The sequence below is a fragment of the Streptopelia decaocto genome (genome assembly GCF_964273445.1).
Source record: "Streptopelia decaocto genome assembly, chromosome: 20".
Classification (NCBI taxonomy): Eukaryota; Metazoa; Chordata; class Aves; order Columbiformes; family Columbidae; genus Streptopelia; species Streptopelia decaocto.
The window spans coordinates 3444794-3460261 of record NC_138675.1 but is presented as its reverse complement, the minus strand read 5'-3'; the positions used below and the strand labels follow the sequence as shown (position 1 = coordinate 3460261).

Here is a 15468-nt window from a genome sequence, read left to right as displayed (position 1 = left end):
CTGAAGCGATTGCCCTCCATATGAAAGCGTCTGCCTGGCAGTGATAGACTCCTCTAGCAGCTTCTGTTCATTTTGGTTTGATACCTATTGAAAGTTTCGTTTGGGTGCTGTGAATGAGAAGTAGAGAGAAAAATTAAAGTAGCAATATCTTTTATTTAATTAGGCATTGAAAAGCACGCTGGGATTTCCTCTAATCCGATTTGAAGATGCTGTGATTAATCTGGATCCTTTCACCAGGGTCCATCCCTATGAAACTCAGGAGTTTATCATTAATGACATTCTGAAGCACTTTCAAGAGGTGAGTGTACGCTTTTCTTGTGGCAAAGGCTGAACTACTTTTGATGAGCTCTCTACTGAGGGCAGGGGAATGTTTTCTTGACTATTTACATGTTTGTGCTTTGGTGTATGGAGAAACAACATCACATGCTTCTAAGAGTACACTGCATTTTGAGATGACACTTGTTGATCTTACTGGTATTTGTGTGTTCATTTCTTCAGCAAAATGATATTTTTTTAATATGCTTTTGTTGCAAGTGGGACTTTTTTTGTTTTAATCAACCTTGGTAGTGTTAACATGACCCATAAGTGATATTTCATTATCCCTGTTATTTTTCAGGAGCTGCTCAGCCAGGCAGCAAGGATTCTGGGTTCGGTGGATTTCCTTGGCAACCCTATGGGTCTGCTGAATGATTTTTCAGAAGGCGTTACTGGGCTCATAAAATACGGCAATGTTGGTGGTCTGATAAGAAACGTCACACATGGAGTATCAAACTCTGCTGCAAAGGTAACAATTATGATACTAAAGTTTGCTAAAACAATAAGTAAAAGTAGTCAGGAAACAGGTAAAATAGAATTATTGACCATCTTTAAATTGCTTTATGCCCTGTTTGTTTCGTAAAAACTGCATTTGAAGGGTAGATTTTTTTGAAACACTATATATACAGTTCAGGGATGCCAGAAACCCTGCAGGAGCCAACGAAACCACTCAAGGCCTCATTATTGATATACGTATATTTTGCAGATTGGATGCAGTAGTTAACCATAGTGAGAACTAAAGTGGAACTGAGGGGCCAGAACTGGACACAATATTCCAGGTGTGGTCTCCCCAGGGCAGAGCAGAGGGGCAGGAGAACCTCTCTGACCTACTGACCACCCCCTTCTAACCCACCCCAGGTACCATTGGCTTCCTGGCCACAAGGGCCCAGTGCTGGCTCATGGTCACCCTGCTGTTAATTTTTATTTTTAGAAAGTGGTTAAGGCGATGTGAATATCAATTATTATGCTAATGCTGGAGTTATTTTTTGTTCTATGCTGCATAGCAACAAACTAAGGAATTCCTCGATTGCTACATATTTATCTTTAGTTTAACTGCAAAGTCTCTGCATGGTGAACATTCTTTTGCTTTTCTGATAATGACGGAGAAAATTCAATTTTCTCTGTGTTGCCAGTGAAAATAACTATCTTTAGTGCCTGAGAGAGGTAAGATCTGACACAGCAGCCAACAATAGGAAGTGGTTTGGATCATGGTCGATAATGTACTTGATACTGAACAAACATATGTTGTCTTGGACAAAAAAAAAAATGAAATATTTTTCATTACATAACATGGTGTGTCAGCGTGTACTGTAAATGAACTTTGTGAACGGGGGTAGAACTAGAATAATATGTTCTTCATATAAGGACGTGTTGTTAGAATCTGTTGTTGTGAAAATTCTTTACTTCCTATTATGTCCATTTTCCACACAGGTAAGTTTGTCCATGTCTGTACACCGGAGAAGGTTTAAGTCATCTTTCCTTGTGGTTCAACCATCTCTGTCATAATTACCATGTTCCCAGCATTAGCCCATTTTGGACAATTTCAAGAAGCTCAAACAAAATGCCATGGTGTGGGTATTCCTGTCTTTCCCCCACCAGCTGACTGTGCTGCTCAGCGCTCAAGCGCAGGCTGACCCAGCGCTGGGTGATGTGCGGAGCTGCGCGGGGCAGCGTCCATCTGTGCAGAGCAGCGGCTCTGTCCAAACTTTGTACTCGTGGTTCTGGTCTCTGGTGACCCATCCGCTCCACCCAATAGAGTCTGTTTCTTTAGAGTTTCCTTTCTATAAAGTGTTGTTTCCTCATCGCAGTCACATCTGCAGCAACAGTCTCATAAATCTTTCTTTAAAAGGCACGAGCCTTCCTGCGTTTCCCACAAGGGCAAGGTCATTCTTTGAACTTTGGAGTCATTTGTAACCAAGGGTTTTGTGAAGGGAGATTTTCAAAGGCAGAGGGGCAGTTGGATGCTGAACTCCTTTCAAAATTCAACTGGAGCTCAGTGCCTGCTTCCCATTTATACCTTTGAAAATCACCCCATGTCCTATTTATCTGTCTTCCCAGGTATTTTTTTTCCCTCCTTGATATATCCAAAACGTCTGTGATACAAATCTCACACAGTTCCCTTTAAAAACTTTTTATATAGATTATGTATTTGTCATTTTAGAACAAGGAGAGAATCAGATCATTTAGGAAGGGTTAATAGTACATTATGGAACTTCTTAATTAAACCTCCTTCCAAAGGATGGATCTTAACTCTGCTACATTAAAAAAGATGGTAAAAAGTCTCAAATAATCAGGATTATTTCTTCACTATATGTTGCACTGCTTTTAGGCATCTCAGTCTGCTAGAAAACTAAGCCGGGAATGTCCATATGATAAAAAATTGACATTTCACGTCCAATTTGTGATATGTTATGTACATGGTACAGTGCAGAACTTTGTCTTTTACTCCTTTCTACTGTGCCATGTATATCCTTTGTGACCCTGTCTAGGACATGTGAAGTTTTGGTAAATTTAAAAAATGTGGGGCAAAATATTCAATTACTCAAGAAGAACATGACTGAAACAACAGGTCATTTTCGTCTTGCTGTTGGTGCTCGCTGTAGGGAAAGTATTTGAAGTGTATTTTCACTGCATGAATTTTGACCTGATTCAGCTGGGCTGTAGTTGAGGGGGCTGGTAACCAGTGCAGCCAAAGGGATGTGGTTCTGTCTTCTGCCCATAAACTGATGGCGGGGGAAAGTACCCATTTGGGTTGTGTGGGCACCTGACTTTTAAAGTGTCCTACATAAAAATCTACCCTAGATTTGAAGACGAGTTAGCTTTTAAGGCATGAGTGGACAGATAAACTTTAATACTATAATCATCACTTTCAAAGTAACGCTGCTTGAGTGTATTGAAAAGTAAGCTGTTTGAGTTGTATCTGGTTTTGTCATTTTATTGCTTTTCTATTTTATAGTTCTGTTGATTATCCCTGTAATGGCTTTTCCATGCGTTTCAGAACACGCAGTGGGTAATGCCTTCTTTCAAGTGGAGAGATGCACTGTATTTAAGTTGGCACAAAAGCGTAGGTTAAATAAAGTTCACTACAGACAGTTTTGTAGTTTTTATCCCTTGGAGACTCCAAGTTCTGTATTTTAAAAAGTGCTTTGATCCTAAATATAGACACCTGAGGGAATTTCATTCCTTCTGAATGGAGACTTCTATAGTTGCCATATGCGTAGAAATGTCTTGCATTCTTGGCATCCACACTTTTTATTTCCCCCGTTAGGCGTGATAGTACTAAATCCTAAATTATTCCTGTTTCATCATCGTTTCAATTAGAAATGAATATTGAACACTGAGTTAGCATCTGAGCAAAAATGTTCTGGAGCTTGTGTTCTCCAAATGGAAAATTAAGCCTGGTTGTTTCTATTACTGGCAAATAGGTGTTGTGCTGACCCACACGGGTGTTTGTTTCTGGAGATATATATATATAGAGAATGGGAATAATTCTTATATCCCTCCCTTCCTCCTGAAAAAAATAATTTACTTAACTTCTTGAAAGAGCCTAATTTTCATATTGAACTTTGAAGTTTCCAGTGAGAAATGTAATGAGGCTTTTTAGGGAAAGCTGAAGCATCAGCCAGGGCTGCATTTCCCTGTTGGGAGTTTGTGGAGCCCGCAGTGCTCGGGGGCGCTGGCCAAAACTCGCTTATGGAGGAGCTGCAACAAGTAGTGTGGTGGGTGTTTGTTTCTTTTATGGCTGAGGAAGAGGCACAAATGAACTTCTGCTCCAGGCTTTCATTTCATGTATTTATTTTAAATCAGTTCAGAGTGTTAATTCAGTTCAGAGGTGTTTAAGTGATTACCAGAGATATAAAAAGAGCAGGGTGTTGGAACCAGGTAAGAAAATTATAACACTAGTAAGCATACAAATACTGCTCCAAGTGAATGTTTGACATGGAGGCATTTGTAGAAAAGGAGCATGGAAGCAACACAGAGGGAAATAGTAGTTTTAACCCAATGTTATAAGATAAATCAAAGCAGAATCTCAAGTGGTTGGCAATGACAGAAAAATAAAGATAACTGAATGGAAAGTGAAGAGGAAGTAATAAAGGGATTATTTAAAAACAAATCATGACCAAGTGTTTGACTTGCAGAAAGTTAACAAAACTGGCAATAAATAAGGTGAGAGGTAGAAACAGCAGAGCTCCGAGTGTAGGTACAGTTTAAACGGGTTCTACCCAGGAACAAGCAGAAATGTTTCTAAAGCAGTCAAAGCTGATGGTTTCCTTTTGTTTAATGTTTCGTACTTTATATAACCAACCACTCTTGAGACCATTCAGAACCAAGAACAACTGGCATTTGCGCATCTTTGGACACGCTGTGGTTCAGTAGTTCTAGGAATATTAGCTCAAAATGCAAACCAGGTAGCTGAAACTACAACCGTATCTTGGTGACAGGAAATTTCTGACAAAAGCCTTTGCATATGAAGCCTCAGGAGAGAAGTACATGGTGGCAGGAGATGTAAAACAAAATAGTCAACTGATAATGTAGAAAGGGTCATGGTGGCTTTCGACTTCTGAGTTTCCTACCATTTTATATTTTCAGGATTTTGACTCCCTACTCTTCCATTTACCTGTGAACACCAGAATGTGTATGATTGCTGGCAGTCTCATTCTGGACAAAAATGAGGCTGGAATACATGTTGTCTTTCTGGGCAGCTTCACAGATTCGAGTTTTACTTTGGGGAAGTTGCCCGTCATCCTCTGAAAGGGATGTCCAGGAGCTTGTGGGATTTAGCAGCAATTGTCATGAATAGGGGTTTTCTTCTACTCCTAGGAGCGATGAGACAGTTCAGGTCAAACGAAGCTTTCCCTGAGTGTAACCTTGAGATTTTTGTTGGTGTGTCTCGCTCAGTATTGCCTGGGAGCTACTGCAGCCTGTGGAGGTAACGCACCCAGGTGGCACTGCAGATCATCCCCAGTGTAACTCGCCTTTCATTCACAGAGCAGCCGAGCAGAAGCAATCTGGATGAAAATGTGCAGATTATGAGATGGAAAGTAATTGAAATTCCCAGGCAGAAATTTCCAGTGCTGGGAGGAGCATTATAATGAGGCCATTTTCCTAGCAGTTTTAAAAGACAGCAAGCTTTATAGCCAATTAGTGACAATGAAAAGCCATGGAAAGTGTCCTTTTTTATGTGCGGAACATCTGGTATCTGTGATCAGTATGTTTGAAAGAGGTTTTAGGATAAAGGATAGTCTTTGAGAAGTTTGAAGTATTATTTTGTTCTTCCTGTTTTTCATTTGTACCAAGGGATAAATGTGTGTGGCCAGCATCCTGGTTGAGAGTTTTCATCACTATTGGGGTTAAATTCAGCTCTTCTTTTACAAAGCTTCTTATACAAAGTGTTTGTGAGCGTGCTTTGACTACAGCCTATTTTTCTGTGGAGAAATGGGCATGGGTAAGATGAAACAAAGCTGGTGCTGTGGGAAGAACTGTTTTGATCTGGACTTGGTGTCTCAAATGTGCACATTCAGAATCAAACTGTGACACGCTGGTGGTAGCTCTGAATGAGCCTTTTCCAGGAGAAATTATTCAGTAGACAATGAGAATCCTGCAACTTTGCAGCAACAACTGCAGCCAGATGCTCAGCTCTACACAGAAATCTGCAAGTGACCATCCTGACAATTAGAAAAGGAGGGCTTAGAAAGCTGTAGGTTTTTCACTTGCTCTAGAGCTTTATTGCAAATGGTTTTACCAGCTGATTTTCTTGCAAAACAAAATACAATGTTCCCGTTTTGCTGAGTCATTGGGGAATTAAGTGAAAAAAGGAGAATTTAAAATGTGGTATGCAAAATGTTGCCAAATCACAAACTGTGAAATGAGAAATAAACATGTATCATAGGGATGAAATTAGATCTTAACCTACAGTTTTTGAATGGTTAGCATGTCATGAAAACAGGCACATATATCCCATATATCACAATTAGCATCTGAAGGAGAAAAAATGGGGTGTGGGTTTGAAATTAATTACTTTAGTCTTGACAAGAGGCTAATTATCCCTCCCTTTTCTATATATAAACTTACATAGTTGTGTAGAATACATTAAATAGTACAGATTTAACTAGAAATTCCTTGGCTGTATATCCCTGAGGAAGACAGTATTTTATGTCAGCAGGAGATGGCCAAGGTACCTTCCAAAGCTTTAACTATAGATCATTGGCATCAGTTCAACAGATCCCAATGCGAGTTATTTGCTCTTTACGCCGTACACACGATGGCAGGCCGAATTAACACGTTTGCATTAGGTTCCCTTCAGAAATCTACTGGAACACAGAAAAGCTGTGAGGTTTTAAATAGAATGTTCTTTCAGATCCCCAGTGTGGTCACAGAAAACAAATCTGGCTGGGAAGAGCCTGCCTGCGGGTGTACAGCTGGGAGAGAATGCAAACGGTTGGTATAGGTGATGGTCAATAGCAAACTTCATCTGTGCCCTCTAAATACATTGTTGTTACATATTAACTCAGGGAACTGGACTAGATCAGTGCAGGCTTTTTCGCAGGTTTGCAGTATATAGAGGAGTTTTTAAGGAGGGGGTGAAGGAGAGCAAATGATTCCCATCCCAAAAAATAAACAAACAGGAAGACCTTAAGGTTTTGCAAGAGTTAAAGCTGGGGGTTGGGGAATTATCTGTTAAGAGTATTAGTTGTTTAATAAAGCGCAGTTGTCCTCCAGATGAACCCGCCAGTGACTCTGCAACTGGGGTCATTCCAAGTTCATGCTGTGGACTTTTGCCGGCCCTGTGTGTCTGCAGAGCAGCGGCAGCTCCTGCGGGGATCACTCGCTCCGCCGGTAACACAACCCGCTCACCAGCGGGCACCTGCTGGGGGGCCTGGGGCAGCCACCGGCCCGGCCGGCGGCTCTGGGGACAGCGGGGCTGCCCTGGGACACCCAGCTCCTGGGGACCCAGTGGGGGCTCCCCTGGGACACCCAGCTCCTGGGGACCCAGTGGGGGCTCCCCTGGGACACCCAGCTCCTGGGGACACAACGGGGCTGCCCTGGGACACCCAGCTCCTGGGGATACAACGGGGCTGCCCTGGGACACCCAGCTCCTGGGGACACAACGGGGCTGCCCTGGGACACCCAGCTCCTGGGGACACAACGGGGCTGCCCTGGGACACCCAGCTCCTGGGGACACAACGGGGCTGCCCTGGGACACCCAGCTCCTGGGGACACAACGGGCGCTCCCCTGGGACACCCAGCTCCTGGGGACACAACGGGGCTGCCCTGGGACACCCAGCTCCTGGGGACACAACGGGGCTCCCCTGGGACACCCAGCTCCTGGGGACACAACGGGGCTGCCCTGGGACACCCAGCTCCTGGGGTGTCCACACAGGCGGCACATCAGGGGGCTCCAGGATTACCCAGCTAACATGCCATTGTCAGGATGCATTAGGAAGCTTAGTTAACGATGGGATGTGAGCTAATTAAACCTCCTTTCCTTTATGTGTCATAAATAGGGGTCGAGGATGCTGCAGAGAATCTCAAGAAACATGTTTGGGAAAAGCTGTTGCCTCCTCTTGGTTGTCAGTAATTTAGAGAGGGTCACAGTGCTAAAAAGGCAGCTTATTAGTATTTTTCTAAAAAACTTGTAAAAATAACGTTCTGTGTGAAACATTTGGTATAAGAATATATATTTTGGGGCTGATATTTACTGTATTATATTTCTGTCAGGTTCACGGTATGCACTGATTTGTTTGTTCCTTTCAAGCCGTCTGTGTATGAACATCATCAGCGTGTGGTGTTCGGGGTTTTTCTGAAAGGTGGTTTGGGGTGAAAGCCGAATGGAGTTCAACAAAGAGCTCCTTTTTAAAGGAGTTCTGCAAAGCAAAGATGAGAACCAAGTAAGCCCTGTGATTTCTAATTTAAATGCAGTTCATTGTGAGGTTTGCACAGAAGTTATAACTGACCTATATTCAATTTCATCACTTTCTCCCTTAAAATTCCAGCCTGGAATGTTCTGCTTTGCTCAGTCAATAATATTTGCAAATGTACCATTCTCTGGTGCTAGAATTAGAATGGAATGTTTGGACTAAAGTCATAATTGTGTATTTATCCTTTTGGGATGTCCTTAGAGAACCAGCCAGTGCCAAGAGCTTAAAAAGCCTTTAAAAGATTACTTCAACCTTATTTCCATGCCGTGTGCTTCATACATCTGGCTTGGAGGAAACATGCTGTACAAAGTCTAGAATTAGTTTTCATTTGCTTTGAATTCTTCTTGTGCCCCATAAGCCTTAGTGTTTGGCACCGGCTTTGATTCACAAACACCGTATTTGGATGGTTTTGTTTTTCTTCTGTTGCTTGAAACAGCAAAGGATACATAGGGCTAAAAGTTTTTTGTTGCAAAACTTCAATTATTGGGCTTTTAAAAAGAAAAACGTGAGCACCAAAAAATCCCCAAAAAATCTTAACACTTGTACAGACAGTATTGCAAGTGCTTTTGCAGATTATGGTAGAGAGTTAATATTGATTGGTGACACCACGGAAATGTAGAACAAGAAATTATTAATCGTCTCTTTACTGGCGGCTACACAGGATCAGCCAAGGCCAGTGTGCCCCGGCTTACGGAGGGTAATAATATCTTCAGGGAGAGTGAGTCTCCGTTTTACTGGTTTTACAGTTCATGCAGACTATGACTTTAAATTATGTGCACGTGATTTTTTTCTTTCCTACTAAGAGAATCATTTACTATGACATGGGATTCTTTCTGTACAGTAAACCAGAATTGTTACTGACTATTAGGTGCCAAATTCTGAGGCAAGACTGGATTGCATGTACTGGGCAAGCTGGAAAGTGGGGCTGACCAGTTTAGAGGGGGCAGGGGGGAAGGAAACCAAAGCTGGAAGGAGAGCTTACCAGGTCTGATCGATATTAATAAGCTGGTTTATTCCCGCTGGCTGGGTGTCTGATCACACACTAATGTAAATTTCAAATTGTGTTCTGGAAAAATCATTTTCAGGCCTTGACAGATTCCTTAACGAGGTTTGAATTTTGAAGGTCTGTCGAGCCTTCCAATTTTTATAGCAACTACTCTAATCCTCTTAGACTATTTGTGCAGAAAAATAAAACAGCAAACAAACAAACCCAACAACCTTAAATATGGTTAATAGGCATCTTCAGGTTGGTCTGTATCTGTAGGCTAATTTAAAAAAAATAACATCTACATGAAGTTCACAAAGAGGTCAGGAGTAATTGAGTCAGCGATAGCTAAGCTCTGTTCAGTGTCTGTAGGATCAAGTCACAAGAAGGGTCATGGGATTTCATTGTCATTCATGATGTAAAAGTCTGCTTGTTTAGATAACTGGAGCCACTGGACAGTTTGTTGTTGAGCTGGAAAGACGCATCTAAAATGAGGCAACCATCTCATTGGTAAAAAAGAAATGCAGCCTTGGAAAAACAGAAAAAGGAGGGGAAATTTGTCACTGTATCAAGCACATAAGTTAAGTATTTGTTTCTTTTTTAATCATAATTTCACACCAGTTTTTAGTTGTCTTCTGGTGCACACTTTAATCGCATAGGGTTTTAACCATGAGTAATACAGATGCAAAGGAGATGGTACTTGCAACAACCTGAGCCTTGCAAAGCGCAGTTGTGAAGCAGCCGTGCACTGTGGAGGAGCTGGGATCAGCAGTGATTCCACCGCTGCTGCAGCCATCGGGGATCTTGGACATTCCTCTGGCACCTGGTACATTCCCCAGCCCTCGTCTAAGACACAACAAAGCATTAAATTATCTTTCCTTGGGGAGGAGAGGGGGGAAAAGTTCATTTATTGAAAGAAGATTGTAAGAATGCTAGTGGAGGGAGGTACAGAAGATGAACAACTACACATAACCAAAGAGTAGCTCGTATTTGGAGGTTATTCCAGGAAAATGCCTGCTAGGAGTCCCTTTCTAGAATAACATCCTGACTATGAGGTAAGGTTTCAGGGGTTCTGTTGCCTTTTCTCACCTCCCTCCTTGGACCAAGCTTCTGTTTTATATCTGATTACGTCAAACTAAAGGTCAACAGATCACAATAGATCATGTTTATTTGCTGCTTTTCCATTGACTGGTGCTCAGTAATGGTCAGAAATCTCAGAACAAATCCTGTTTGGACTTAGGTGTCCTTTTCTATCTGTAACCATGTCTCAAGTCTTCCCCCGTACTGTTAAAAGAAAGTATGAGGAATAAAAATGCTCCTGACACACATTCAGGGTTCTCTTGGCCTCTTGTTTTACAGTGCCCGTCAACACAGCCCGTGTGCCGCAGAGGACCTGCACGGCTCCCCCACCAACTCTTGTCACAATAAAGCCATCTCTACGTTGTGTTACTAAAAAAGAATTTAATTAACTCTTGCAAATGTTTTAGTTTCATGACAGGCATATTCGCCCCGAGGCATTTCACATATCTTTGCAGAAGAACAGCTCTGTATCTAAATAACATTCTTGTGAGTGTTTGAAAGGTTACAGTTGGGTCACTGGTGCGTCCTTCACAGGCTTCATTTATTTTGGCCAGACCACTGTGGTTGGGCACCTACTTAGTTTTTGACTCTTACCTGAGGATTTAAGTTGCACCAATGGAAAGCACAGGTCAATGTGGCAAAAAAGCTGGAGTGACTCTGTATGTGTAACAAATGAGTTGTATAAATCTGTATTTCACAAGAATCTAAGAATTTTCTTCAGTAAATCTGCATAAGGGAAACACCTTTTGTTCTTTTAATAACAGAAAGTTTCCTCTCTTACAGTTCGCTGGGACCTTATCAGATGGTTTGGGAAAGACAATGGACAACAGACATCAAACGGAACGAGAATACATTCGGTATCATGCTGCAACGAGTGGAGAACATCTTGTAGCTGGAATCCATGGGCTTGCACATGGTAACCCTCAGCTGTCATTTTAACTCGCTTCTCTCCAAAAAATAATGATCAGATTGAAAAGAACAGTTTGTATTTCTCTTGGATGATTATTTGGAGCCAGGGAAGCAGAGCTCTCACTGGCTTTATATTTGAATTTGAATGCTTGCAGGTCAGGGTGGGAGGATTGTTTGTTTTTTAAGATGACAGAAACTACATTTTAGAATAAGGTAAAAGCTTTTTTGCAAATTAAAATGAAATTTCAAAGTTAATCACAGTTTCTTTGTATAGGCATAAAATACCCATGCAAACAGCCTTCTTGAGGGCCAGACATGAGAATAAAAATGAGTATGTCTGGATTGTAGCTTTCTTAAGTTTGCTTTCAGTTCCAGAAATCCGAGTTTCCCCAGAATTGGTACATCAGCTTAAAGGAACATTTCACCAGTTGGGTTATTTTGTGGCCTGGGGTTTACTAGGTACTAGAGAAATGGGTTTGTGTAAAAGGCAGTGGACTAGTGTTAATTTAGCCAGAATCTCACATCAATTTAGTTCATGATTTATCTGTTGAAGAAAGTTAAATCAATACCAGCCAAGTTTAAATCAAATATTTATATTTTGCATCATCTTGTCTCAGTTTGTTTAAATGTCATTCTTTTAGTGCAACTGTTGCAGCCTGTGTAAAGATAACGTGGCTTTCACTAAAGCAGCAACCTCTTCTGTGCTGAGCAAAAGTCTTTAGGCTGGACTTGTGTCGTAAAGAGACACCACAGGCATTGAAATGGATCATGAGAAAGGTGTGCGCGTGTGTATACTACATATACAAAGTATAAAGTTACGAGCTAATGTAATCAGTTTTGAGGCAGTTTTTGTATGACATTAAATGCACAGCACATTTCTGTCAAGCGTGACAGTAAATCACTCAGGCAGACGGCACCAGCTGGGACAAGGCTCTGGAATTCGTAGACTCAATATTTCTGGCCTACTCTGCTCTTCTTGTCTTTGCCAGGGATCATTGGAGGATTGACAAGTGTAATAACTTCAACAGTCGAAGGTGTGAAAACTGAAGGAGGTGTCAGTGGTTTCATTTCGGGCCTCGGGAAAGGGCTGGTTGGCACCGTCACCAAACCTGTGGCTGGAGCCCTGGACTTCGCGTCGGAAACTGCCCAGGCCGTGAGGGACACGGCGACGCTGAGCGGCCCCAGGTCAGTAACTGCTTCGTATTTCTGATCAATAGTACTGGAAAAATACGTATTAATACCTGCTGCAATTTCTGATCTAATTATCTTTCCTTGCCCAAAGAAACAATAACTTAATCAAATTTACTGTGAGCTGTTATTAGTGCTGTAGCCCATTTCATTCGATTTGCCTTTTCTTTAATAGATGGCATTTACTATAACGACTGAAATTTGCACGGAAAAGCTGCAACATAAAATAGGAATTATTAAGCTACAGCATTAGATTAAAGCAAAAAATGTAAAAGGCTCTATGTAATGAGATTAAACTTCTACCACGGAATTCTTATGCAGAGTTGGAATGGAAGAGTTCTCCCTGCTCTACCTCCAGCTTCCATTTAGCTGTGTAGAAAAACAGTTCTTGAAAGGTTTGGAGACTTCTGGCATCAATCTAGTGTCATTATCTTCTAATTTTCTCACAAAAAGTGTGGATATATGTCCACATGTTCTTCTGTTTACCCATCCACATGTGGATGTGAAGTGTCAGCACATCAGGACAGATGCTTTGGCTTCCTTCCTGTGCTCAGGGCCAAGCCAGTGTGGGCTCTACAGAATTACGGTGATTATGTTTGAAGTAAATGAGTGCTCATTAGCACTGCCTATGAATGTGGAAGAGGGAAAGGGCTGAGCTCTAGAAAGGCTGCTCTGAGAGAAGATTCTTTTTACTCTTTGTGGCCAAGAGTTTATTTTATATCACAGTACATGCCAGGAAGTCCTGTTGCATGTACATGAGCTCTGCGTGCTGAAGAAGTGAAAGAAAATCCTAAGTAGGTATTATTGTCAGAAAGCTTAGAGAAAAATGTCTGCAAAATGCTGGGCTTTCTGGTTGTTTTGTCTTCCCCTTTAGCTTTTCAGTTTCCTGTGTTCTCTTACACCACATTTGGAATCCTGAAGTCTCTGCCCTCAGTGTTTCAGTAAAGAACAATACGCTTAATGAAGTGTGAGGTGCAGGAAACTGTGCAGACTGAACCTGGGTGCACTTTGTTGTGAAAATGCACGTGTTTACATGTATGCGTCGGATGTATTTGGTACTTAGCTTGATTTGTAAAACCACGAGGCCAAGGATTACAATTTGGTAAGTACATGTGTATACACAATTACATGAGAACTTCAAGTGCATCCCTATGAAAACACATCGAGTGTTTTGCTTGTATGTGTTCTATTTTTGTGACTGTACAGATTGATTTACTTAAAGAAACACACCTGGCAATTGTTTCAAGATACACATATACTTAAAATTCCTGTTTTGACTTAATTCTATGAAACACAGCCTATGCACAGTAGCAATGATGTTATCAATGTTTAACAAACTAGATAGCGACTGGGAACAGGGCCTGCAACCAGCCTTATCTCTAGCTTGTGTTGGCCTGTGTGACATGTCCTGTTCACTTGTTAACTGTCAGGTAAGAGAGGAGGGTGAGACAGATGAGCTGAACCGCATTTGTGCTTCCACTAGATTCTGAAATGCTGTTGTCACAGACCAGCGCTGTGGGATGATTTTAGTGTTTACACACACTCTGCAAATAGTTTCTGGCCCAGCAACCTGCTGCTACATTGAACCAGACTACATTGAACCAGACTACAAAATCTGATCACAGTTGTTTTCAGATAAACAAATGTACTTGAGAATATGTAAATAATGTAAGAGGGGAAAAAAAAAACAAACCAAAACACAAACCGCACCACCACCTATAAGCAACCTTGCACTCATGTTTTGTTTGGTAAGGGGTTTTTTTATGTGCTTATATAATGAAGCAACTAAATTGTTCTTTTGGGGGTATAAAAAAGCCCCAAAACAACAAAGGATTTGTACATTTTTTAGACTGCTGTGTGCCAATATCCCCCCGCCGCATTTGTTAACTGTTCAAATATGTGTGGTTTGGAATGAAAATAGCAGTGTTCCAAACCCAAGCTGCTGGCTCCAGTTGAATGCTCTGTTGAAGCCTGCTGGGCCATGCAGGCTCTTCCAAGTAAAGTACACAAAACAGCCAACCCTGAGGAGTAAATGTTTATGGCAGCAACTGATCTCAAGTGCAGTTTTGAACAAGTGAAGAACGCGAGTTAATACCCCTGGTAAGAGCCAGCCTGACCTTGAGACTGACTGCCTGTGTGCGAGTGTCCGGTTCTGGTGCAAAGTTGAGTCAACCAGGTAATTACAGTTTCATTTAAATAGCCTGATACATAACTGTAACTTACAGGCCCCTTGCAATTCTCTAATTACATGGTTAAATTTTTAAAAAGCCCTCAATTTAAGACTCTGCAGCTGGTGTTACTGTGATCATGCTACATGGACATAAGGCTCTTTTGGCTGCAAAATGCATCGACTGGTACTGGGACTCCCACAGTAGCACAAACCCTGTGTTTGGGACATGGAGCCACCCTGATAGAGCTGAGATGCAGGTGACAGCCTGGAGCTTATGGTGATGGTTTAAGAGGTGCTGTGTTTAAAGTACAAGAAAATATTTTAAAAATCTCACTTAGGCTGGACTTTTTCAAGGCTAGTATTATAAAATGATGTAATCAAATAATTTATTATGCTTGTTATTTTTGAATATAGCTGTATAATACTTGTAAATTTTAATGCAGAGGAGAGCATAGAAGATGGTAGTTGTTGACAGTGCAGCATACATCTAATTTATATACAGTTAATGCCTGTGACTTGATACCTTTCTTTAAGCGTGTGTTACGTGTTCCAAGCACTCTAGTGTCACATACAAGAGTTCTGATTATTTCCGTATTTGTTATATACTGCCAAAAGTCTTAAAGACCAGTTCAAACCAGGAAAGCTGTTACGTCTCTAGATATGCTTGGAAAGCTCTCTCCTAGAAACGTGGTTTAAGTCCTAGTGCAGCAAAAGTAAAGAACATTTATATTTGAATGTGTGTCTAACTCGACAAGTCATGCAGGAAGCGGCCATCACGGCGTCCTCAATGGCTTCTGCCAGGTCAGTGCAAATTTAAGATTATTTTAACTGCTGCTGCAGGGGTTTGTGTTCTTTCCTGATAGTCACAATGTAAAACTTGGATGGAAGGGGATAACTTCGTG

At 41.5% G+C, this 15468-nt stretch overlaps 1 protein-coding gene across 7 annotated transcripts in view; it reads left to right on the top strand.

Moving 5' to 3' along the window:
• The window catches only part of VPS13D (vacuolar protein sorting 13 homolog D), a 78630-nt gene that overhangs the window by 48213 nt on the left and 14949 nt on the right, over positions 1-15468 (top strand). For all 7 annotated transcript variants that reach the window (XM_082069622.1, XM_082069623.1, XM_082069620.1 and 4 more), the window contains 4 exons: positions 164-298; positions 617-784; positions 11083-11215; positions 12198-12393. In XM_082069622.1, the coding sequence (XP_081925748.1) occupies positions 164-298; positions 617-784; positions 11083-11215; positions 12198-12393 (632 nt within the window). The remainder of the gene's footprint in view (positions 1-163; positions 299-616; positions 785-11082; positions 11216-12197; positions 12394-15468) is intronic.